At 40.1% G+C, this 24,632-nt stretch overlaps 1 protein-coding gene across 3 annotated transcripts in view; it reads left to right on the forward strand.

The window, feature by feature from the left end:
* The first annotated feature begins 1,990 nt into the window (after positions 1-1,990).
* The window catches only part of DCLK1 (doublecortin like kinase 1), a 228,149-nt gene continuing 205,507 nt past the window's right edge, over positions 1,991-24,632 (forward strand). For 2 of the 3 annotated variants that reach the window (XM_079304891.1, XM_079304890.1), the window contains exons 1-3: positions 1,991-2,312; positions 5,281-5,670; positions 15,596-15,942. In XM_079304891.1, the coding sequence (XP_079161017.1) occupies positions 5,295-5,670; positions 15,596-15,942 (723 nt within the window). In that variant the 5' untranslated portion in view covers positions 1,991-2,312; positions 5,281-5,294. The remainder of the gene's footprint in view (positions 2,313-5,280; positions 5,671-15,595; positions 15,943-24,632) is intronic. The other variant, XM_079304892.1, reaches the window with a different exon arrangement.

Below are 24,632 nucleotides of genomic sequence, written 5' to 3' on the forward strand. Positions count from 1 at the left end.
ATTTTTCAGGACCATAATGGTATTTTCCATATTAAATCATTGTGATTGCTTGTTTTATCTTATCATTTAAGACTGTCATGAATATTTTATTTGATTGCTGACCTACAAAAGAAGTTGTTTAAAGAATTTTTGTTATAAGAATTCTTTTATACTTTTTGTTACCAGAATTCTTTTAATATTAGGTTCCATTCTCCCCCCAAGCATACCAAAGTTACCAATATCACTGGTATCTGTTTTGTCTAAGCACAGACCAAAAAGCTGGTGAAACTGGTGAAATACTCAATGTGGACATGCTCATTTTTCAGGAACTTGCATCTGAAAAACAAAGTCTTTATGGAAAAGTAAAATGACTCTGCACTTCATTGTCCATAGGGGAACAGTTAAGCACTTTAGAACAAGATCCACAAAAGCTAAGCTAGCTGGTAAGAACTGTGGACACAATTGTACATTGAATTCTGACTCTTTGATGTTCAGGTATTTTAATACTATTACTCATTTGAGCTGAGGTATTTCTGAAGGTTTTAGGCACTCATTTCTCTTTCAAAAAGTAAGGAAAAATGTGTAGCTAGAAGACTTCTGTCTGCTCTGTTCTTGAGCGATTAAAAAACTCCACCAGGATGATGAAGACGGGGCAACAATTAATTTTTCTCCCTCAGGGAATCTCCTGTCTCCTGAGAACCTATATATGGACTTCTCTAGGGCAAAAAAAGGGAGTGCTCCATCCTCTTCTTCTTTTGAGCATCTTACATTTATTGTAGATGGAAGGCTTGGTTTGCCTTCAGACAGATTAGACAGGAGCCTCTCTTCTGATTAGAGGTCTATCAAAAGGAGCAGGATGCCCTGGGTTTAAGTCCCTGCTCCACTGATTGTCTCTGGATTTATGGGTATAAAACACATAAATTGTCGTAATACAGGCACAACATAAAGACATCTTTTGTCCTTCCCAAATGAGTGCCATAACCACGAGGTTACAGTCTAATTCCCTCTCTCTGATCTAATGCATTTTTAATTCTTTCAAAGTGGAGCAGCTCCAACAGAAGGGACAGACTGTGTTTTCTTTCCTTCCACGTCCCCCTGGACCATAGGCTGTTTACCTGACAAGAAGAGGGCTGAAGTCTTTGTTGCACAAATGAGAGCAAACCAGATCCTTCACATGAGAAGGATGTCACCACTGAAATGTTTGCATTGAAGTGAAGAATAACAAGCCTATGAGGAGAAAGCATCAAGTATGGCTGAATTTTTGTCTGGAGGTTGACTTAGAAAACGTGCTCCAAACCTGATGGGCTCAAGTGTTGAGCGACTCAGTCAGACAAAGCCTGAAATGCCTTTGGCCCAATACATGTTCTGAGAAATGTCAGACTGAAAACTGTGGCATCTATGAAAGTTAGTCACCTACAAGATCAGCTGTAACTAACCAAGCGGTGTGAATAAGCATGGCTCCACTGATTTTAATACCAAAATTGCACATCAATCCCACCTTTAGCATCCAAGCCATGTCATGGGGCTTTGGGGATTCGGTGGGATTTTGTATTTTGCGCCCAGGCGAACCTCCTTGGAAATGCCAACGCACACATTTGCTAAAATTACTTCCCAAGGTGTTTTTCGGGCTCGGGCCAGAGGCCCCCTGGCATGGCACAGCCCTGACCCAGGCACGGGCAGATCCGACCGGGCACGGGCAGCTCTGATCGGGCACGGGCAGATCCGACCGGGCACGGGCAGCTCCGGTGGGGCACGAGAAGCCCCGATGGGGCACGGGCAGCTCTGATCGGGCACGGGCAGCTCCGGTGGGGCACGGATAGATCCGTGTGGCCGGGCCGTGCCCCGGAGAGAGCCCACCGGGATGGTGCCCGATGATGCCCGATGGTGCCCGATGGTGCCGACAGGGCTCGGCCGGCACCCGGCTCCTCCATCCTCGCTGCACCGATGGAAAGCGAGCCCGCACGGGAGGGAGAGAGGGGGAGACAGCGGCGGCGGCGGCGCCGCCCTCTGGAGAGCGCCTGGGAGAGGCTGGTGTGAAGAGCCGCATTTCAATGAGGGCCGGGCTAATGCAAATCACTGCAACCCGCAGCAGCAGAAGAAAGGCGAAGCAGCTGCAGCCCGGGCTCCCCAGCAGCGCGCTACAGCCAGGGGAGGCGTAACAAAGGCAGCAGAGCCGCTCTCTGCGGCAGCTCCTGCGCCTACAGCCGGGTGGTCGCGGGGGGAGGGCGGGAGCCGCCGCTCTTTGGCCGCTTCCCATTCCAAGCCGCCGCCTTCCCTCCGCGCCCGGCAGGCAGGTCTGAGTGAGGAGGTGCCCGCCAGGCTGCGGAGAGCAGGTAAGAGCCGGGGCCGGGGCCGGGGCTGTGCCTGCCCTGCCCCGTCCTGCGCGGGGCTGCGGCGTGCGGGGCCGCCGGGGCGCGGTCGCGGGGCGGGTGCGGAGCGGAGCGGAGCGGAGGATGCACCTGTGCCCATTGTGTGTGTGCGGCACCGCGGGTGCGGAGCGGTGCCGGGCTGCGGGAGCGGCCCCGGGGAGCGGGCGCTGCCGTGCCGTGCCGTGCCCCGGCGGCTCGGGCACCCTGCGGGTCGCGCCGGTGCCTGGTGCCACCTCCAGAGCCATGGGGGTGTTTCACACGCGGTTCCCTTCCCCAGCAGAATAAACCCCATCTTTTTTGCGAAGCCGCTGCCGCATGTGTCCGTGTTCCCCCATCAAACCCGCCGCCCTCCCCCGGTGGATAGTGGTCATCCTGCTGCTTCGTCGCCGTGTGATCTGCTCTGGGTCACATCGCAGCGTGGTGTGGGTTTTTTCTTTTTTTAATCAGCATCTGTGCTTTTTTTTTTTTCCATGGAAATGCTCACCCACACCTGTATTATAAATAATTCTTTAACAGATGTTAGGGTGTGAAGTGTTGGCATGGTGGTTTTTCAGGGGCGTGTCTGTTCGTTTTTCCGTATCTGCCTGTATGAGACTATATATTAATACACACAAACGGAAACATCAGATCAAATTGTTTAGCATTTCTTTGTCTGCTCTGAGCTTGTGGTTTAAACACGCTTTTCTCTACATACCAAGACTGTGGAGCTAAAGGGGAGCTCTATTTCTGTTTTAAGGACATAGTTGGGAATTAAAGACATTGTTGATAAAAGCATAAACGTGGAAGAAAGGACAGTGACTCGCACTTCTTCCTTCTCTCATCCAAAATTAATAAAGATGAAAGATTATATCACCGTCTAAACTTTTTTTTTTTTTTTTTTTTTTTTTTTTGGGTGGGGGGATGTTGGGGAATGGTTGTATTCGAGATGATTTGAGCGAAGAAAAACAGCAGACCTAAGAAAAATCCATTTTTCTTGGCACGGGAATATCTTCGGAGATACAGTTTCTGAATTGTGCATTCTGAGATTGTTAAAATCTGAATAACAGGTTCTCACTGGGATTAGATGTGAATTAAAATAACTGACAAAATTTTTATAACATGGAAGCAGTGGTGGTGTGTTCTCAATCCCAAGATGTGGACACTAAGCTGCATTTTGCATTTAACCTATAGAGAAGCTTTAGTGAAATGCCACAGCAAATGTTCTTGTTCATTTCACTGAAGTGGGATGTGGTATGTATTTGAAAAGCAGAGATTAGTCTTTTTCTTATGTACATAAGAAAGCAAACACTCATACACTATACTATGTATAGGTACTCTTAAAGAATTTACGAGTATAAATCCTGCATTTATACATAAGCATAAGATCCTGTGTCAGTGTAACAAAGTCAGTTGTGAGCTGTAACCAAAGTAGGCTACATAATTTCCACCAGGGCCCCACATTTGCCTTAGGTGCTTATGCTAGTCCAGCACATGGACTGCTCTGAGAAGTTACTGAGCACATCACCTACAGCTTTCCAGCATCAGGGTCCAGCTGTATGATCATTGGTTTAATACAAACTTCTGTGAGCCAAAGAGCATCTGTAATTTTTTGTCTATTTCCTCCCACTGTTCTACAGCTGGTTTGAATACATTTTTTTTCTTAATGGTCACATCATTATGAGTGCTTGAAACAAAGCTAGTGCTTGCTGTTTTTGTCTTTTTATTGGAAATCAATGAGAGAGTCCACTTCTAAATTAGGTCTATGTATCTGTGCTATAAATAAACTTACAGTGCTTTACTGTTCTGCAGACAACTGCAAAACTAGGTGGCTCCTAAATGAAAATGAATATGTTTTGAACCTAATGATGTTTGGATTATTCTATTTTTTATTTTGCATTTTTGTGTCTTCTGTTTGTGAAGATTAATGTACACTTTGTATTATTTAGTCTTGTATTGGTTGTTGAAAAGGAACAGAAGGATTTGTCTCCTTGATTTTATTTCAGAACATGTGGGCTTCTGTTTATGTAAACTGTATTGAACAACTGGGATTGTTTTGGTCAGGGCTGACGAGTGTTTCTCACTGTCAAACATGGGAGACATCAATTGCTGATTTGCTCAATGACACTGATTTCATCAGTCCTCTAGTGATGGCAAAAGAAGCTGTTGGCCTTAATCAATTAGAATATTAGGCTTAGAAGACAGAGAGCACTAAAGTAGCCTTACTTGTTGAAAAACACTGTCTTCCTCTAATCTATTTTTTCTTTAATTTCATGCCAGTTGAGCCCTTCTATTGGTTCAAAGTGTTTAAAGCATTTGTGCAAGGACAACTAAAGTGATTTATTACAAAGCTTAGGCTGTGAGGAAACCAATGGTTGGAGTATGCAGCTTGGGATTGACCCAGTGTGTGTGATAGTCATGATTCTCATTGCCAACCTGCCAGATCTATTCCTCTGAAAATTTCTTGATTGCTTAGTTGTTGGCAACTGACAGCTCTTCTGATACAACACCTCTTGAGATTCCATTTGGAACCAAGAGTTTAGTGGGGGCAAACAGTCAAGAAGGCAGATGAGACTCAAATAGCACCTGAATATAACATGAGAAAAAGTAGAAAGCTGATGCATTTGTTTCTTTTTTCCATTTGATTGACTTTGTCACCTCATTTTCCGAGATACTGAAGTTGAACAAACACTTCTCAGTGTTTGCATATCGTTAGCATTTGGATTCATGAATGATGTTGTTATGATGTCTAACTTAAATATAGTTTTTATGGCACGGCAAGAGGCTTATGTGTATAATGGCTATGTGGATGTTGGATAATTTTATTCTAACATTTTTCTCAACCTAGAAAGTAGTCTTCTGTAAGAACAATGTATAGAACAGGAAGTCATAAATAGAGCTCCCTTAAAACTTCTGAGTTTCTTAAGCTTTTTCTCTCCTCTTGTGCATTCTTTAGGTTGAACTTCCAAGATGTCCCTTGGGAGAGATATGGAGCTGGAGCACTTTGATGAGCGTGATAAGGCGCAGCGATACGGCAGAGGGTCCCGGGTGAATGGTCTGCCCAGCCCTACCCACAGTGCCCACTGCAGCTTTTACCGAACCCGCACTCTACAGACCCTGAGCTCGGAGAAGAAAGCCAAGAAGGTCCGTTTCTATCGCAATGGAGACCGGTATTTCAAAGGGATTGTGTACGCCATCTCCCCTGACCGCTTCAGGTCCTTTGAGGCGCTCCTGGCCGACCTGACCCGAACTCTGTCCGACAATGTCAACCTGCCCCAGGGAGTCAGAACAATCTACACAATCGATGGCTCCAAGAAGATTTCCTCCTTGGACCAGCTGGTAGAAGGTGAGCAGTAATATCTGGAGGTGTAAAGTTAAGTTTGAGTCAGCCTTTGTCTAGTCCCTTAAGTCTTTCAAAAAGAGGCAATGGTATTCTTATTGATAAAGGAAGGATTTTCAGTGGTGTGAATAGAATTATGAATATCTTAAATGATGAAATATTGTACTTATTTCCTTCTTGTTGGACATGTCTAACCTTTTCCTTTGAACACAGTGTTGATAGTCCTAGATCCTGAAGATTGCATCTAATCCTTCTTTTCATAAAGATGCAAGGTCAAGTACCAATGAGAGTTTAACTCACTGGTGTGTGTTAAACTTCAAAAGGTCTGTGGTGTTAATGAAACCCATGTGAAATTCAGTTCAGATGTTTTTGGTTTTTAAGTCTGTGAAGCCTAGTGAAGAGGCCTATCTATTCTCTACAGGTAAATGTGCCTTAAGTAAAACACTAGCATCTTATTGAGTGGTATAAATGTCCACAACCTGTTAAAAGCATAATATGGTAGCTGTGATTCAGCTGGGGTAGATTGTAAACTTTTTTTCTTCTGTAGTGTATCCCTTTTCCCCAGTCACAGAATTGCTACAGTTGGAAAAGACCTCTTACATCACTGAGTCCAACCATTAACTCAGAACTGCTAAGACCACCACTAAATCATGTCCCTCAGTGTCACATCTGCACATCTTAAAAACTTACAGGGATGGCCTGTTCCAGTGACAACCCTTTCCATGAAGATTTTTTTCCTAATACTCAATCTAGTCCTGCTCTGGCACTACTCAAGGCCTTTCCTCTTGTCTTATTGCTTGTTACTTGTGAGGAGAGGACCAACACCCACCTTGCTACAAGCTCCTTTCAGGTAGTTGTAGAGATCTTATGTTTTCTTAAATAAAGCTCATGTACCTGCAGTATAAATCATCACCAGTGATTTGAACTGACAATTCTTGCTCACTGTGAAATGTCAGACATGCCAGTCATTAACTTGCCCATTGAGAAGAAATTTATCACTCCTTCAGTGGTAGTTCTATTGCCAAAAGAAGCTGTCAGAATTAATCAATTTGAATATTAAACCTAAAAAATTAATAGTACTTTTCACAAGTTTTACTAATAGCTAAAGTAGCTTTTCCAATATGAAGTGCTTCTTGACTGCAGTGGGTTTCTAGTCTAAAACATCAGAAAGAACAGGATGTGAAGTCATTGACTATCACATGGCCATAAATGAGTGTTTCTTACCTGTGAAGTTTAAATGCAGGTGTTTTGTGGGAGTCCAGGGTACCTCCCTGGCTCCTCTAGGGAGGCAAAGACCCCCCTGGCAGACCCCTCAGAGACTCCCGAGTGCTGCCCAGGAGCTGCAGGGGCTGGATTTGGCTCCTTGAGAGAATTTGCCCACGTTGAGAGAAGAGACACAGAAAATAATGATGAGTAGAATGTAAATTAGAATATTAGAATGTAGTATATGCAGGTTTTTAGATTGTCTATATTAAGGGCTATGTGGTCAAGGTGGAGGATCCTGGGTGTGGTGGGCTTCTTCCTCCTTCTTCCTCATGCCCTCCATGTTGAAGTTGCACCCTGGGAACCACAGATTGGATGGGGAAAGAACTGGACATTGTAGAGAAGTTTCATGGCATTGGGGAGAATTTGTAAATATTGTATATGTAGTTTAGAGTATAAAGGCCTTGGCACAGCCCGCCCAGGAGACCTTCTGCAATGGTCGACCTGCAGAGCCGACCCATGCTGGGCTGGCTGAAACATTTTTAAAGATAAGATAAATAAACAGCCCTGAAACAACACAAGGTCGTCTCAAGCTGCTTTCTTGCTGGTGGCTCAGAGAGAACCAGACTTCTTACCACCCGCATGTCCTCTCTGAGGAGGTCTCACGCCTGAAGAGACCCTCAGAGCCGGGACAGTGTTTGATTGTGTTCCAAGAAAATAAAGGTGGAACAATTTGTTTATTTTTGCTTCCATCCTACCCTTGGCCCCATGTACAAACCAGTAAAGAATGGGCAGATAGCCACCAGATAGTCAATTTAGAGTTGTAACAGAGATTGCAATTTCTGTGATTTTCATTTTTAGCACCAGGTGAATGTCAACTTGCAATATCAGAATGTAATGAGAGGAACAGAAGAAGGCTAATATGGAAAGAGAAGAATAAAAGAGTAATGCCAAGTGCAGCTCCTGATAGAGGAGCATGGCTTTGCATAGCAAGTGTTCAGCCACCTTTGTCTCCTTTTTGTGTCCTAGCACAGGAAAGCTTTTGAAATATTGAGAACCTGATATTCTTGATAATCTTCCTTGCATAAAAAGGAAAGTAGGGACAACATGAAGATGCTCCAGAAAGAAAATTGAAGAGATGGGATTGTCTGTCTAGTAATAGGATTGGGGGTTAGGACCAGAGGTGTAGTGAAATGGAAAGAAAACTGGTCTTAAGAACAATGTTATCAATTTTGGGGGACTGTTAAAACTATATTTGTCAGGACAGGATTTAATTGCTAGAGAAAATCAATTTCTGGGAGGAAAGTCCGATATTAATCAACATCTGTTTAAAACTGGTCTTTGTGCATTTGCTTGTTTGATTGGTATGTTCAACAAGAAGCAAGTTTCATTGATGTTAATGTTGATTTGCACAGTCCTTTCGCAGCCAGTCAGAACCAGTTTTGAAAATAAAGGATTGAGTTCAGAGATAATTCCAGCAACCTGTAAGGTTGGTTTATTTTGGCATCCTAGCGAAGAATAATACCAGTTATTAACCAGTCAGTCAAAATGAATGACAGCACAAGAGCCTAGGTTAATTTTAAAGAAGGCATTTGGATTTCTTTTTGTCCTGTGGGACTTTATTCCTTACCCTTTCAATGAATACATCTTCCCTTCCTGGTATAGTTCAAGGAGAACAGTCTTGTTTTCTTGTCCCATTAAGACTGTGGGATTTGCAGAAGTCAGTCTTGACATGGAAGAAGAGACCTACATCCTCATTCTATCTGAAAAGAGGCTTCTGTTTATTTGTATAAAACTGCAGGGTGGGTCGTTTCTCTCGCAGAACTTCACAGTGGAGCAAAGGTTCAAATATTATTAGCTCAATGATGGTTTTTGCATAAGCTCCTTCCACTCTTTACTATACAAATTTATTAGAGTTTGGCTCGTCTGGTACAGCAATAATTAGCTTGAAGCTGTGCTTTGTGTTTAAATAGCTGGAAAATCACTTGATTTTTGCTCTTGCCAAATGACATTTGTGCTCCAACTACTGAAATATGAAGCATTGCTTTCTTCATAGTGAGAGTATTCCCTTCCTGTGTGAATTCAGTAATTAATTTTTTGAGACTGTTATGAATTTCCATGATTGAGAGGGGCATTGATTTGGTGATTGCAATGTAAAGCAAATGTATAAAGCCTTGATTTTTGGAGTTGGTTTTTGCTTTATGCCTGTGAGGAAGTTCCTGTACTCTTACCTTCTCATGTGATACATAAAGGCAGAGAGGCTCTTGGGGGAAATGAGACAGCAGCCACTGTCTTTCATCCCAGAGCTAAATACACAGAACTGCATGAAAGACAGTCCCAAAGGAAAAAGATTGCAAAAGAGCTGTTTTGCTTCAGTTATGTTTAGTTTAATTCTGCATACAGTTTGGAGCTGGCATGGCTATGTGCCGGCATTGTAGATTATTTTGAGATGCATGGACACATTTTCTCTTTATTTGAAAGTAATCCCTGGGCATGGGGGTTCTGTGGTTCTGTCGTTCAACTTGTTTTTGTTGCCCCCCCATCTTTTTGTTTAGTTATTTTTTGTTTTTCTTAAGACTTACATATGTGAAATTTGTTGGAATTTGATGACAAAGGGTATGTACTGTTGTAAAAACTTTCACATTTTCTGTAACTTCTGCCACCCTATATGAAGGAAGTAATGCAATGGATTCAGGTTCCTGCTTTTTGCCAGCCCTGATGTTAGGACCCTCTAACATTTAAAGAGTGGATTCTGAATGTGATATGACTTTATTCCCTTGGTATGACAAGCAATTGGAGCGCGTAGAAACAATAAAGATGAAGTTGCTCTTGTAGGTTAATTTTTTTTAGCTGTAAAGGAATTTTTAGGAAAGGGCTTTGCTTTTCTAGAATCATCCTTAAAGCCAAAGGTGGTGGGGTCTTACCCTGAAGATAACCAATGAACTTTGCAAGGTAACTCTGATGCAAACAATGTTTGCAGTTTTTACTCCTGGGGTCCTGCTATGTGGAAAAAAGACCACAGCATCAGTCCATAGCCAGAACTGCATCCCTTTCTTATTAATTTTTATTATAATATTGTCTGAGAGCCTTGGATATGAATCAGAATTGATTGTTTTAGGTTTCTACAATACATACCACAAAGTTAACCCTGGAGCTGAGAGCTGGCAGTCAAAGACCAGCCAAAAACCCCAGACCACAAGGTTGAGAGCATACTGGGAAACAATTTTGTCACATGTCAATACTGGGTGCCCTGCCAAACTGATTCTAAAGGCTTCTATCTCTGTGTGCATGCTTTGTGTAGGCATAACGGCAAAAACCGTTTTAAGGAATAATGTGAAAAAGAAAAATGAATGCCTCTCAGGGATTATCTCAGAGCTGGAAATCTTGTTGAAGGAGCAGTTTGAAAGGGTGCAGATATACCAGCTTTAAAACCCAGTAATAGCTGTAACCAGCTAATGACTCCTGGGAGAAGAGAACCTTGCTGCAGGGCAGAGGAGGATGCTGGGTCACATGAGGACTGTGGAGGGCTCTCGTGATGGAGGCAGGCAGTTTGTGCTCAGAGAGCTGCCTGCCAGCAGAGGGTTCAAAAAGCAGCATCTCCTTGCTGAAGTGATGGGCTGCAAGTGTTCCTGACTTGTTTTGTGTATGGGTCTTGCTACTCCTATGTCACCTCATTTCTCATGTTCCAGCCTCTCCCTCTCCTCCCCAGTATTCCTGCTGCCTTCTTGACGCTGCCAAACACTCAGGTGTTGTTGGTGAGAAGCTCAGCCAGGCCAGGATTCAGTGTAGGGATTGATTGACATGGTTTCTCATGCTCTCTAGAGCTAATGGCTTTTTTCTTCTCAATCATGCCTACCTCAGCAGCTGGGAATTGATGGGCTGGAGAGATTCATATGCATGTGCAATGTGCTATCAAAATAATAATAGTAAAGTATCTGTTTAAATGTTTGTAGAACTAAATATATGTGGACATTTGTTTGTAGGATTAAATTTACACTGGATATTTACCATGGACTTGATCCAGGGCTATCAAATTTAGGGAAACTTGGACTGAATCCTGTGGCAGAAATGGCTGCAATCCTTATATTGTTTAATAAACAAACAGCTGAATGGTCCTGTTGTATAAAATAGTAGAGGGTTGTTCTGGCACTGTTTATTTGATTATTTTATTTATCCATTAGGCAGTTAATTTTATTTGTGTCTTGATTAACAGATTATTGGAAGTCCATGTGGTTTCTTATTCTAGGTGCTTGACATTATTTTTGGTGGGGTTTTTTTTAAAGTGTGTACAGTGTCTATCTTACTTATAATAAGAAAAAAAATTTAAAATGTTTGAAATGTGAGGGAGCAGAGGAAGAGGAAGTATTTTTATTTGATTTTTAATCAGGAAAATAATAATTTTTCAGTCTAAACTGAGAAGAAATGAAGCTTGTAAAGGAAGTCCTTTCAAAGGTCAGTGGAGATCTGATTTGAAGTTTCTGGAGCATCTGATTGCTACGTGAACATGTGTAGGTCAGATTTATTTCCTGTAGATGCTCCATCTCTTTTGCACTGTTGCATTTTTTCAGACCCTTCAGAAAGACAAGGCAGCAGCAATGTAGTTAAAGTAGGTTATTGTTCTATTAACTAACACATTTGGGAGCTATCAAGTATCAGTAATTTATTTGATTCAGGTCATCGTCCTTTTGCAATCTGCTCTGTGTGGTGAGGCACAGTCAGAATTTTTGTCCTCTCTCCTGAGAGATTGAGATTCTGCATTTTATATGTATAAAACCAAAGGGTAGAAGTGAAGAAAGGCAGGTATGCCTAGGCATGGAGTGCTGGGAGTGTTAGTCCCTTCCCCATCCTCTTAAGATATTTTTTGCCCTATCTGTTGGGGAAATGGGCCCCAATAAATCACTGCTAATTAATAAATTAACTTTGCATTTCTACTACATGCTTTACTCCAAGGAATCAACACTATTTTCCATAAATTGGAAAGTTGTGACCTCCATAAGGGTCACCCTCTGCTTGTGTCATTCAAACAGGTTCTTTTTTCCTTCTCCAGGGTTTTCACCTAAGATCAGCTGACTTCCTCATGAAGCTGTTTTAGGCCAAGTCACCTTAAGCACAGAAAAGCAACACAAAAAATGCCTTTTAAGAAGCGGTCATTCTTATAGGGATAATATCAGCAAGCTGAAGAAGGCAAACTAACTGCTAATTTCAATGTGGAAAACAGGGAGACACTTGCATCATGAAAGCTCCAGTACTTACATGCAGTGATTCAAGGTCTCCTTTGCAAGCCCTTTGTACACACACATATTATTTTCAAAAATGTTCAATAAGTGAAACGTCTTGAAATTCTGTCATGACCTATAAAACTATCATCCAAACTCTGATAGGTCAGCTGCATTGAATTTTGACAGATGTGTAACTGCAGGTAGCAGGTTGGTTTTTTTGTTTGTTTGTTTGTTTTTTTAAGCATAGACAGAGTTTTGGGATCTGCCCTTCTGCATGACTAGCTTTCTGATTAATTTCTCAATGCTAAGATTTATTTTATTGTTCCATGTGAATCAGAAAATAAATCCTGAAGTGTTGAGCATTTATACAAATTAGATTGTAGAGTTACTTTTTTGAAACTGACCAACAAGTGCTGTTCATAATTTTTTGAAAGGTTCCCATGGTTTAATTTGCATTGTTGCTGTGAAGAGACTCTTAGGAAAGTGATACTTTTTAAGGTGTGGTAATCATTCTTTTCCTTAGATGCCAGGTCTCCCAAAGCTGTTGGGTGTTCTCCTTTTCCTAATGGCTATTGATACTCTAATCAAGAGTCAAAATTCCATTAGTGATGTGTGAAACACTTGCTCCCATCTCCTGGGGGGCTGCAATCAAATTGACACTTTTAAATGGGCCGTGTTGCCTGTTCCCTTTGCATAATTCAGTTTCTTTGAAGAATTCTTCTCAACACTTGTTCCGTTTGGAATCTAGTGTCTGGAGATTGTTACTTTCTTCTTCCATCTGCCAATTACTCAAAGCTGATGATGAGGAAGCAATATCAAAAGCAGGAGATGGATTTATTGGACTTTTAAGTCATGCCACTTGTAGAACTTCTTTATAGTCTTCTCTCCTGAAGGTGCTGGTGAAAAAGAAAAGAATGAAAATCTAGGTGAAGACCTTTTGTCCTTTTCTTTGAGATTTCCTCTGCATACAAGTACCAGAGGTGCTAAAGATTTTCATTCTTACAGGCCTGACCCTTAGGAGCAGCATGCATGAAAATTGTATTTCCTGGCTAGCATCTAAAATAGCTTTAAATAACAATGTTATGGGAGAAGTGTTGCTATTTCTGTTATCTATATAAAATAGAAAAATAGATTTCATTTTAGAAGGCCTTGGATTCTGCACCTCCAAGGTGTTCTGTAGCTAAATATGATCCACTTGAAGGGAAAAAATATCTTGGTGTAAATATTATATTGATGTAATATGATACTGTTGAAAATGAGGAAAGGGCAAAAATGCTTATGATCAAACAATCCCAAACCTTCAGCAATCTACTGGTCCTTTTTTAATGATCATTCATACAAATTTAGCTTTGTAATGTAGAGCTGATGTGCTGTTAAATGCTACAAGGAATACATCTGACCTTTAAATATAGCTGATATCAAAAATAATGTAGAACACTGTCCTTTCAAGAGTGGGAACCAAAAGTGTTCTTAATAAACTAAATGTGAATCTTGTGAGCACACTGTGTATTGACATTTATTTATGAGCCTATCTTTTGGAAAGTGCGTTTTAATTTGAAAGCTTGATTTTAAATAAATGTTATTTTGTGCAACTGAAGTGAATGATTTCTCTAATAGGACTGAACCTGAAAATACAGATGAATATTCCTCCCTAAAAAAAAAAAAAAAAAAAAAAAAAAAAAGATTGCTGGTGGATTTTACAGCAAACACAATTGTAGAAGTGTAGACAAGAATACATTTTGCTTAAAAATTTATAAAATATACTTATGCAAATTATTCTAAAGAGCAGGTATTTATTGGATTGAGAACAGTCTTACTCATAGTAGGATTTCTTTTTTTCTCTTAAAGCTTGTTAATTTTGTGGATGTGGTTCTGTGGGTGTGTTCTGACCTGACTGAGTATCTTGTGCTGGAACAATTGGACAGGGGCATGGATAAAAGAGAGCCTGCACTGTTTGACCACTCATTACTGTAGCTGAGCCTTTCTATTCTGATGTGTCCATATCCATATCTATCTACCTTGTGTATATGCAGTGGCTAAAAGGAAGAGCCTATCTTCATCCAAGCCTTCATTCCTTGTGTGATGTAATATCTGTGGAATTGGGTTGGGTGCCTTGAAACCTTAAAATTTCTGTTCAGAAGTGAATTTTTCATACTTAGTTGTCTTTTAATGATTGAACTGTGAGTCCCCTTTCCTTAGGGGTAGGGATCATTAGAAATATCCTTGAGTGTTACATTTTTTTTTTTTTTTTTTTTTTTTTTTGGCATAGGAGGTGCAGCACTGAGTTTTGTTCTGGTCGTGTTACCCTGGGCTGAATTTCTGACATGAAGGTTTCTGTGCTGTTAGTATATAGTGAACTCTTGAACCCAGAAGAACTAAAACATCTCAGATGTCTCTATGGTACTGTTCAGGATAGGATATTGCATTATTTTTTATTTAACTGCAGGCTGCCAGAAGGCTGGATCTAGTGTTGGTTTCTTTGAGATTTTTGTTTGGCTTGTTTGTTTTCCCCCAGACAGAGGATGAAGTGGATTAGCTTGATTTAGCAAAATTAGTGGTGTCTTTGGTATGTTCAGTCAGATCACTGATCAACTCATCCAGGGCTACTACCAGCACAGCCACAGGTTCAAGCTCAAGGGAGAGTTTGGGAGCATGCAAGCAGGTGTTCCTTACACAGCAGCCTTCAGCTGGACTGGATTCAGGTGCTGATCTACAGGGTGCTGGGTTTTCTGGCTAATTTCTAGCTCCCCAGAAGTTGTGTGGGTGTGATATTTGCAAAAATATTTTACTGTAGATAATGCTTCAACAGAAAGAGTAACTAATAGCCACTATGTTTCTTTTAAGGATGGTAAATTTGGTGTGATGAAAGGTCTGTAATTGCTACTCTTTGTCTTCATTTCCCCACATATTATATACTTAGTCAGTAAAAAATACAGGCAGGTTTCTTGTCTATATGCATCCTGAGTTTTTGGTGCCTAAATTTAAAAAAAATCAGATGTTAGTAAATTTCCATAACACTTTAATCCACCTTTTTATAAAAAGTTATTTGTAACCTATATTTTTTGTCATATTTCATAGTATTTCCTCTGAAGTGTTTGGGACCTGCTGTTTTTTTAGGAGTGGGCCACTTAGGCTTGAAGGGGAGAGTACTGTGATAATGTGCTGTGGGTGGGCAGCTGGTGAAATACAAACACTGTTTACTGTGTTTACTGAGAGCAGTGATCCCCACTGCAAATAGTATTTTCTGATAAGAAAACTGCTGCTTTCAAGGGTTTTTGTAACAGCATTTCTTGAACAGTTCGCTGAAGAGAGACCTTTAAAAGATCACTGATTTTGTAGTCAGGAGCAGCTGATAAGGGAGGAGGTCAATATTTATGCACTGTAGATTAAGAATGACAAGAATAATATTAAATAATTTGAGAAGGATTTGATTGTGTATTTTCCTGCATTTTTCTGTTTTCCTTCCCTCTCCAATCTGACTTGCTGGACTTTTGCTTTTGTTTCCACAGGGGAAAGTTATGTATGTGGTTCCATAGAACCCTTCAAGAAGCTGGAGTACACCAAGAATGTAAACCCAAATTGGTCAGTGAATGTTAAGACAACCTCTACTTCTCGTTCAGTGCCATCTCTTGCCACTGCTAAGGGAGGTACTCCAGATACAAAAGAGAATAAGGATTTCATTAGGCCTAAACTGGTCACCATCATCAGGAGCGGGGTGAAGCCACGGAAAGCAGTCCGGATTCTGCTCAACAAGAAGACAGCACATTCCTTTGAGCAGGTTCTTACTGACATCACCGATGCCATCAAGCTGGATTCTGGGGTGGTTAAACGCTTGTACACACTAGATGGGAAGCAGGTAAGGATTTTCACGATGACCATTCTCAGCATGCAGAAAATGTTGTTTTCCAAAAAGAGACAGTAGCAGAAAAGAGTCCCATTTGCTCTGGAATATACAGACAGATATATTGCTTGTGGTGTGCCTGAGATGTGTGAGCAGCTTTGGAACACCATGAAGCATTACTTGCCCTTGGTGATGGTCTTGCCATTTGTGGTAAATAACAGCTCTAAATCCGTTTAGTTGAAAGTGTGATGTGGTTTTGGCTCTGCACACCGGAAACGTAGGATGAAGGATGTCGCTTAAGAGAAGATCATTTTGTTAACTTGTTTCAGTTTTTTCTTGCAGCAGTTTTATGAGTCATTGTACTTGGCTTTCCGTAAACTGTAAGAACAAACAGTGAGGATGCATTTCATCATGATAAATGCAGACCTACTGCTCTCCAGAGTGACTAAATTATGAATCTTATTGCACTTAAAATGGACAATGAAGAAGGTGCAAGCTTAGAAAATGAATGAGATTTTTTCCCTTTTGCAGGAGTACAGGTAGGATTATGTATGGTACTCACATTTATTGAGGAGTCTCTTGTAGGTTACATGTTATTTCTTCTGTGAAATACCTTCAAGCGGTGTCTCATTTTTTGCTGACTTATTAAATTGCAGCAGAGTGAGATTTTTGAGAGGCTTCTTATTGAACTTGGGAATAGAGGGACATGAAAAAAATATTACAGAATAATCCTACTTCTTTTTTGTCTTTCACTTTATTTGTAATTTTTCTATGGGCATGTATTAATTATAGCAAAATGAGAGAAGCTCTTAACCTGCTGAAGGGCAAGGCTAATTTCAGCATGACCTGAATTGATTTAGAGCGATGGTGACTCTAGAGAAATAAGGCAGATATTTGCATTTACAGATGTAACTTCTTCATTTTAATAAGTCTCCCTGAGAAGCTGCTAGAGACCATGACATTTCTGCTGTAGTATAGCTGTTTTTTTACAGATTCTAGGTTCAATGATTCACAGATATGCAGCAAACAGTGTTGATATTGTGAGATGCTGCCAAATCTGCCTGATGCAGTAAATAAATGCTCAGCAAGATTTGGTGATGTCATAACATATCTGCAGTTACTGGGGCTGATGTGCAGGCACAGCTCTGGAAAAAGCTACAGCAGTGCTCTCTGATCTCAGAGAGGGCTGTTTAAAGGACAAGCTGCTTATTCAGAGCACTGGTTCAAATCAGGGCCAAGTCTGGCTTGACCAGAAGTGCCTTCTGTCTGCTGTTTTGTATCAGTAACCTCTGACACCACTTACACACAGTTGTACACTTCTTGGTGACTGTGTACATGCCTGTAATGATCCCCTTTCTGGGAACTTTGACCTGGAGGAAGATGTGGATGTGAAATTCTTTTTGTCTGCAGCAAAGGTGAAACGTGTGTCAGGGGAAACTCTCAGCTCCTGTTCTTCCTTGCCTTGTCTCTGCTCCAGGGAGCACTAAGACTAGTAAGTTTGAGGAAGAAGTTGAGATTTTAGAGCTGCAGAGGACAGTGGTGGTCTCTGCTGTGATGCTCACAGAAGACCTTGAATGATGATTCCGGTTCCTGCAAACTGTCTCAGTAAAAAAGGAATGCATGTGTTTTATATTTTATATGTAAATAAATTTGTGGTTTAGCTCTGAAGAAGTGCAGCCTGGAAGGATGCCAGTGTTGTCTCCTTGATAATGTTCTCACTTTTATCTTTTTGTATTTAAAACTCTGCTTTAACGATTGTGCTTAGAACAAGCAAAAAAAAAAAAACTCTTTACACCTGTTTTGGAACTCTAACTCCTGAAATGGCCCAGTGTCATCCTACTACTGGGGCAAAAGGGATGACCAGATTTTCTTGGCCCTTATGTTGGCATAGTTCAGTTGAATCCTTTGTCAACTCATGAGCTTTGGCTTGAGCTTAAATCAGTGGTGTTTTCCTTACCTACCTGGTAGCCTGAAACCTTTGTGTCCAGAAGCTCTCCCAGGAGACTGCCATCTCCACACTCCTTCCCCTTCTGGATACACACATGGAATTGTGTAGCTCACTGTCTAACCCTCCTGGTAAGGTCAGGGTTTGGAAGAAGGGGGTGTGTGTATCCTGCAGGTATAACAGAGGATTTGCTTTCTCCACGTACAGAGCAGCTTTGCTGGCAGCAAGGGAAATTAATGACTCTGTGCTCAGCAGGAGCAGCCTGTTGCTCAGCCCTGAGTAGGGAAGTCATTGATTTCCTGTGCTGCTAGGCAATTGCTGCTCCATTTTTCTTTGCCAAAAGCCTGATCTCCCAGATGGCGCTGGGAACACGATGATGGATTTTTTTTTTTAATTTTTTTTTTATTTCTAAATTCGAGCTGTGAATGATTACTGGGAGGAAATCCATGGTAAATCCAAAATTTTTCCAGTACTATTTGTAGTTGGGAACTTCTACTGTGACTCCTGCTGGAGCTCTGAAGGTTCTGGAAAAGCCTGTGCTGACAGGCTAAATCTAACAAATCTGTGATTAAATCTTTCATCGCTGACTTAAAAAGCAATAGAATCTTAAAGCTCAGAATCAAGAAAAGTAATTTACTGTAAGGATAAGAGAATAAAGCTCTCCTGGGATCATTCTTTGGGAATATAGCTTGGAGATGGGACAGTACAGAACAGCCTATCTTCTAGGTTATTTTATGAGGCCAACACTGGAATTGCCCTTCCACAGCAAAAATCAGTCCCCTGTATTGTTAGTGCAGGGGGACATGGTGGTATGTGTATTGTTGTTGGATACTATCATTAGATGCCTCAGGCTAATAAAAAAAATGTAGCAGGAGTCAGAGACTTAACTAGGTGTACAAGTTAGGTGGTTGTCCCATACTAACAATACACATGGAAAAATAACACTCTTAAATACTTGTCGTCCAATAGCCTTGTTAGTTGTGATGTTTTGATCTGTATCTCTAAAAGATGTTCATAAATATTTTGTTCAGTTAAAAGGAATTTAAGTGATGGCCTATAAAATTTGTTGAATGTAAAGAGCTTGTCTTGATGCAAGAGAGAGTACTTAGACAATCAGAACCTGAGGAAAGTTTAATTGCTAGGAAGAAAGCTCTCCTTTAACATCCACTTGATTCTCCATCCAATAAACTCCTTCCTGGTTTTGGGACATTTAAAAACTTTTGGTGCACATGATGCTTTGTGAGTGTTTCTTAGAATTTCAGGACTTGATTAAGTAGGTGCGTTGTACTAGGCATGTCAAATTTTTAATGCTGGAATAGCAAAAGAAAGGGGTTGGGGGGAAACCAAACCAAAAAGCAAACTAAACTCACAAAAAACCACAAGAAAACAATCATCAAAAAAAGCAAACTCCAACAAATTTAACCAGTCTGTCTCATTGGGTCATTGGCAGTTCAGGGACTAAAACTTGATGTTTTTCAGTATTAGGTGGGTATTGACTTAAGATTTCATGTGTTAACTTAGTTTGATTTTTTGGTTTTTTTTTTTTTTTTATTTTTTTTTTTTTAGAGTGTTTCTCCTTACTACAAACAAGGTAACTCGTGGCTTATTTGCATTTCCTTATAGCCCATCAGAATCTCTCTTTTGGCTTCAAGGTCTCTGAAACCTTAGAATATAATTTCATTGTCCTAAAAAGGGCACAATATAAAATCTGATCTGCAATCTGATCACATCAATGGCCTGCATTTAGCATATTTTTTGCAGTTTAATTATTAATGACTCCTCAGAGCTGAATAGGTTTCACACCATGTCTGGAATAGTTTATGTATACTTTTATAGATATACTTGATTTCTACTGGTACAAGGGTCTTTGTACTCCAGAGAAAGAGATAGAATTACTTCCCTGTACCACAGTGATGCATTTGAAGATGGTGAGACTCTCAGAAGTGTTTAACAGTCTTATGAGCACCGCCAAATTCAGAAGCTTTCCAGGGGGAGATCTTGAGGCATTTTCCTTGCCAACTCTGCTATGTAAGGAAAATAAAAATAGAATGAGTAGGTGTAATGGCTGCCTGTAGGAATACAGATAATGAGGGCATGCTCTTACTATGAGAACTACTCATTTTTTAGGTTATCCTGATGCTTAAGTTCATAAAGAGATATTGTTAATGCAGACCCTTAATATTATCACATACTTGTGCAGAGAAGAAACACTTTCTCATGACTGAAATATCATACTTTACTATAGCTACTCTGTTCCAGTTTGATTTCTAACCTTCCCTAGACAGAAGGTGGCATTTTTGTTTTGATGTGCATTGAAAAATGGCCTTCTGAAAGGCAATGTGTGGATACAATGCAGATATTGAGGACACAAGCTGCGTGTGCAGATAGAGCCCAGTTGCTTTGTCACAAGCTGTTTTCTGGTTTCTATTTGCTTGGTGCACTTCTAGAATAACACCAATGTCTAAAATGGGAGAAAACAAATCAAGGTCACATTTAACAGCAATATTGTGAAACAGTGCCATTTTTAGAAGTATTATGATGTGTCTATTTGTTCTGAGTATTTAAAATGTTCATGTTTTGACAAAGTAAAGGTTGGACAACAGTGATTTGTTACCTTGTGCATCCTTCATTTGCTTTTGGCAGAACAAACATCTGGATTATAATAGGACCTACTTATTTGAACAGGTGGTTTGCTTAATTTAACAAGATGCAATCAGGCAAATTATTTTTCAGTTTATGCATTATGCTGTTGATTTGACTCCATACAGATATGGTCACTGCCAGAGATACCAGAATAAAAGTCACTATCTGTTGGGTTTTTTCCCTTCATAAATATTTTATCAGAAATCAAATTATCTACACAGGTATGAAATGCAGCCACAGTTACTTAAAGACATATACCTTACAGAAGGTACAGTGTGAGGCATAGGATGTCCCTCAATAGCCTTGTTTTAAGCCATTAAATGGCTGTTAAAGAATTGTGGCTGCAAGGAAAGGAAACATCACAGTGCTAGAAAGCTTGAAGCTTCTTCACTGAGTGTAATATGCTTTTGTTTTTAGTGGAAACCCTCTATAAATTTGCTGTGTTATGATGAAAAAAAAAAATTCCTCTCCTGTGGACTTCTCTTTCTGAAGATGTGTGATATTGTAGTTTTTAAAAAGGAATACTACTGTTCCAAAAATATACTCTCTATAGGTAGCAAAAGCAAATGTTTGCACCTACACCTAAAATGAGCATTTAATGAGTGTTTATTTATGGTTTTGTTCTTAACAAGTGAAAAGCATTTGATAATGTCATCTGTACTGTACAGTAAATTCTTGTCCAAAGGTACTATTTTGTAGGACATATTAAATATCTCAAAATGTCTTTCTCTAGACCTCGATTGTCCTTGGTACAGAAATACCTACATAAAGTAAGGTAGGTATCATTCACAGAATAACATTCTCACCTCAGCATTTGGGTAGTGTATATTGTGCAACAGTCTAGACCAAAGGAATATTAACCAAAATAAAACTTATGTATAGCAAGTAACTAATTTTGTGTGTGCCTGTAATTTTGATTCACCTCATCATTTGCAATCAATTTCACTCTTAATATAGAAGGTGCATTAAATTTTAAAGGTGACTGGTTGTGCATGTTCTTTTTATTTGTGAAGTTTTAGCTACAATCCTCTCAAAATAGCACTTATTGTTCACATATTTCAAAACCAGAAATGTTGAGTGCACCTCATCCTCTGTATCTCAGCACAATAACTTTGTCTTCTCCCTTTTCTGGAAGGCTTTGGAGCTCCCTGCCAGCCACAGGCACATGGGTGATGTTGACTGGCCAGGGAACTATGGTGAATTCTCTGTGAGCTGTAGCTGTTCAGATCCTGATTTATTGTGAGAAAACATTGAGTTAAATGTCTTCTGCAGCTCACATAAGCATTTTAATAGGGAAGCAATGGCACTTGAGGTGGTACTTTAATACTGGACTACCATCTGGGGTGCTGAAACCCATTGTGCTTACACTGCACGAGCTGTTCTTTCCTAAAGGACTTCTAATGTGAATGTTAGAAGGCTATACCCATCAGAAAATACCTGTGCTGCTTATTTTAGACATGAATTTTAGGCCCTGTCTGGGCAATGCGGAAAGGCCTCCATGTTATATAGCTGTGTGAGACATTAAAAAACCCCCAAAGAGCACTTCTCCAGCTTGTAATGCACCTCACTTTCCCTCCTTCTTGCCTGCAGTATATTTAATATAAATACTTTTTTTCCTCTCTGGAAGATGTATAATTTCTGGCTTTGGAGTTTTGAAATAGGTTTTGGGGAAGGAATAAAAATATGAGGTTTTTTTCTCAATACTGAGGAAAAGGCCCCTTCCTGAAGCCATGATAATCTGAAAAACAAATAAAAAATATCAATGAATGAAAATTACATGTTTCAGCAAGCTGTGATGCGCTCTGTGGGTGGTGCGAGAAAAGTGGATTTCTGCTATAAATTACACTGTGCTTTGAGAGATGCATAAAAAACTGATTTAAAATAATTTGTATAGGGTAGAAAATTTGCTGGCAATTGATATTATCTTGGTGTTAGAGGTGAGGTCCTTGAACTCTTGTGCTTCTTCTGGATAGGCTGTTTCATTGTCATGTTATGACATTGACTAACAATTTTAATTGTTCCTCAGATAAAGTTTTCTGTGAGGGAGTGAACAGAAGCCCATTCCTGACTCAAAGCAGTGTGCTCATTCATTTGTCTAGGGTCAGTTCTTATTAAGCTGAGACTGACAACTGTGTTGCTCTGTCTCCAAAAGCTTCTCACAATAGGAGTTTCCATGGTTGCCAGCTGGCATCCCACAGGAACTGTACACTGATTTGGAAAATTGAGGAGGTGCCATCTTCTGCATCCTTTGGAGAGGCTTGTGTACTGTGCAAAACAAAGCTGTTATTAGCTGAATGGGACTGAAAACTTGCACACTTGCTTCAGAATGTGTTAAATATCACATAAGTTGATTCTAGTGTCTTTAAAGATATCCACATACTCATTACAGAGTTTGTGTACTGTCAGTAGCCTTGCTTAAGGAAGTGTGATTTCTCACTCTTCAAGGTGCAGTTTTGTATTGTGTGATGAAGTGTTTTCAGTGGAAAGGAGATGGTGTGGTTGGTCATTCAGAACTATCCATTTCTAGGATAAGGACCCTTTTCTTCTACATCTGGATTTTACTGTTTAAATATGCAATGTAACCCAGAGCAGCTTATTATCCAGTTAAGTTCTGATTTGTTTTACTGACTATTGGGGAACGAAAAGAAAAGCAAATGGAAGCATCCTCAACTGTGGGATCTTGTTGTGGAGAGTTTGTGGGGTTCTTGTGCTTAATTGTTTAATGGAAGAGAGTTTGGAAAAGTGCTTGCAGATTCTCTGATGATGCTGTACATCTGTTTTGTGGAGACAGGTGTGAGATTGCCAGTGGTCATGAGAAGAGTTACCACTGTTCAGTAAAGCACAATCCTTGAGACCAAATAAATTCTTTGTGGACAGCTGAAACTTTTACCATTTTCATGATGCTTTGAAACAGTAGCCATCCTAAACTATCTCTCTTCTGCTCTCCCTGCCTTATGCCATAATTAGGTTTTTGAATGCTGGGCGTTGAATTCTTGCACAAACACTTGGAAAACCTTGGCAGTGCCTCATTTGAAAAAAGTTGAGTTAATGAACTAAAGAATAATCATGTAATCAAACTCAAGTTTGAACAGCTACCTGAGATTTAGTGCAAGTATGTCCTTGATTAATTGTTTCTTTCCACTTTGTTTCCTATTCAACACCTTTTGCCAAGCTGTTGTGTAGAAAAAAATGTTTATGTCAATGATGAGCACTGAGAGGATGAACTACATAAATATTCTGTCATCAGCTGTGTTCTTCTCTGAAAACTAATCCTTGCATTTATAGGAGCCAAGGTCTTTCAAACACTTCAAAAGCAACGAAAAAATAAGCCAAAAATTAATAACAGTGCAGAAAATGGTAGTGACAGCCCAATTTTGTACCTTGTTTTTTCTAATTAAGTTTTTATGAAACCAGATTCTTTTCTGAAACAGCTGTAAACTGTGAAACACTTTGTGTTCATTACTTTGAAGCTTCTTATGCCATACACTTTGCTGTTGCTTCTAGTGAGTGGCAAGAAACACAAATATTTTTGAATATTCAACCTACTTAGTCTGGAATTGTCTCTTGTGGTTCTTCTTCTGCAGAAAGCAACTCTAGGGCAATGACATACTTTTCAGGTGCTTGTTGAGTTATTCAAGATGAATTCAGGCCTCTACCTTTAGAAGGATTCTTTCCTGTGTTGGAGATGCAATTAATTTTCTTAGATGTGAATTTTGGAACTGAAAGGGAGAGAATCTTCAGGGACAACAGTATTATGTAATAATAAATCACTGATGTACCATCTATTCTGCCTCTTTCCCTCTCAATTTCTCTTTAAGCTTGAAACTAATTTGTTCAGTCCTGGAGGAAGTACTGACTTAATCTCTTCTGATCTATGTCCCAGTACCATGTGCCAGTTCATGGGGCCAGACTGTCCAGACTCAATCAGATTTAGAAACTAATACAATTACCAGTAGGTGAAAATATTTCCATTGTACTGAATGAAGGCAGTAGGGCTCTGAGAATGGCTTAGAGTTTTATATAAAAATCAAACTCTTTTGAGACTGTTTTCCTGATGTCACTGGTTAATGAAGAAACTTCTGAAGTAGGTCAGATTACCTGCTACAAGCTGGTGATT

Source organism: Erithacus rubecula (assembly GCF_903797595.1).
Source record: "Erithacus rubecula genome assembly, chromosome: 1".
Classification (NCBI taxonomy): Eukaryota; Metazoa; Chordata; class Aves; order Passeriformes; family Muscicapidae; genus Erithacus; species Erithacus rubecula.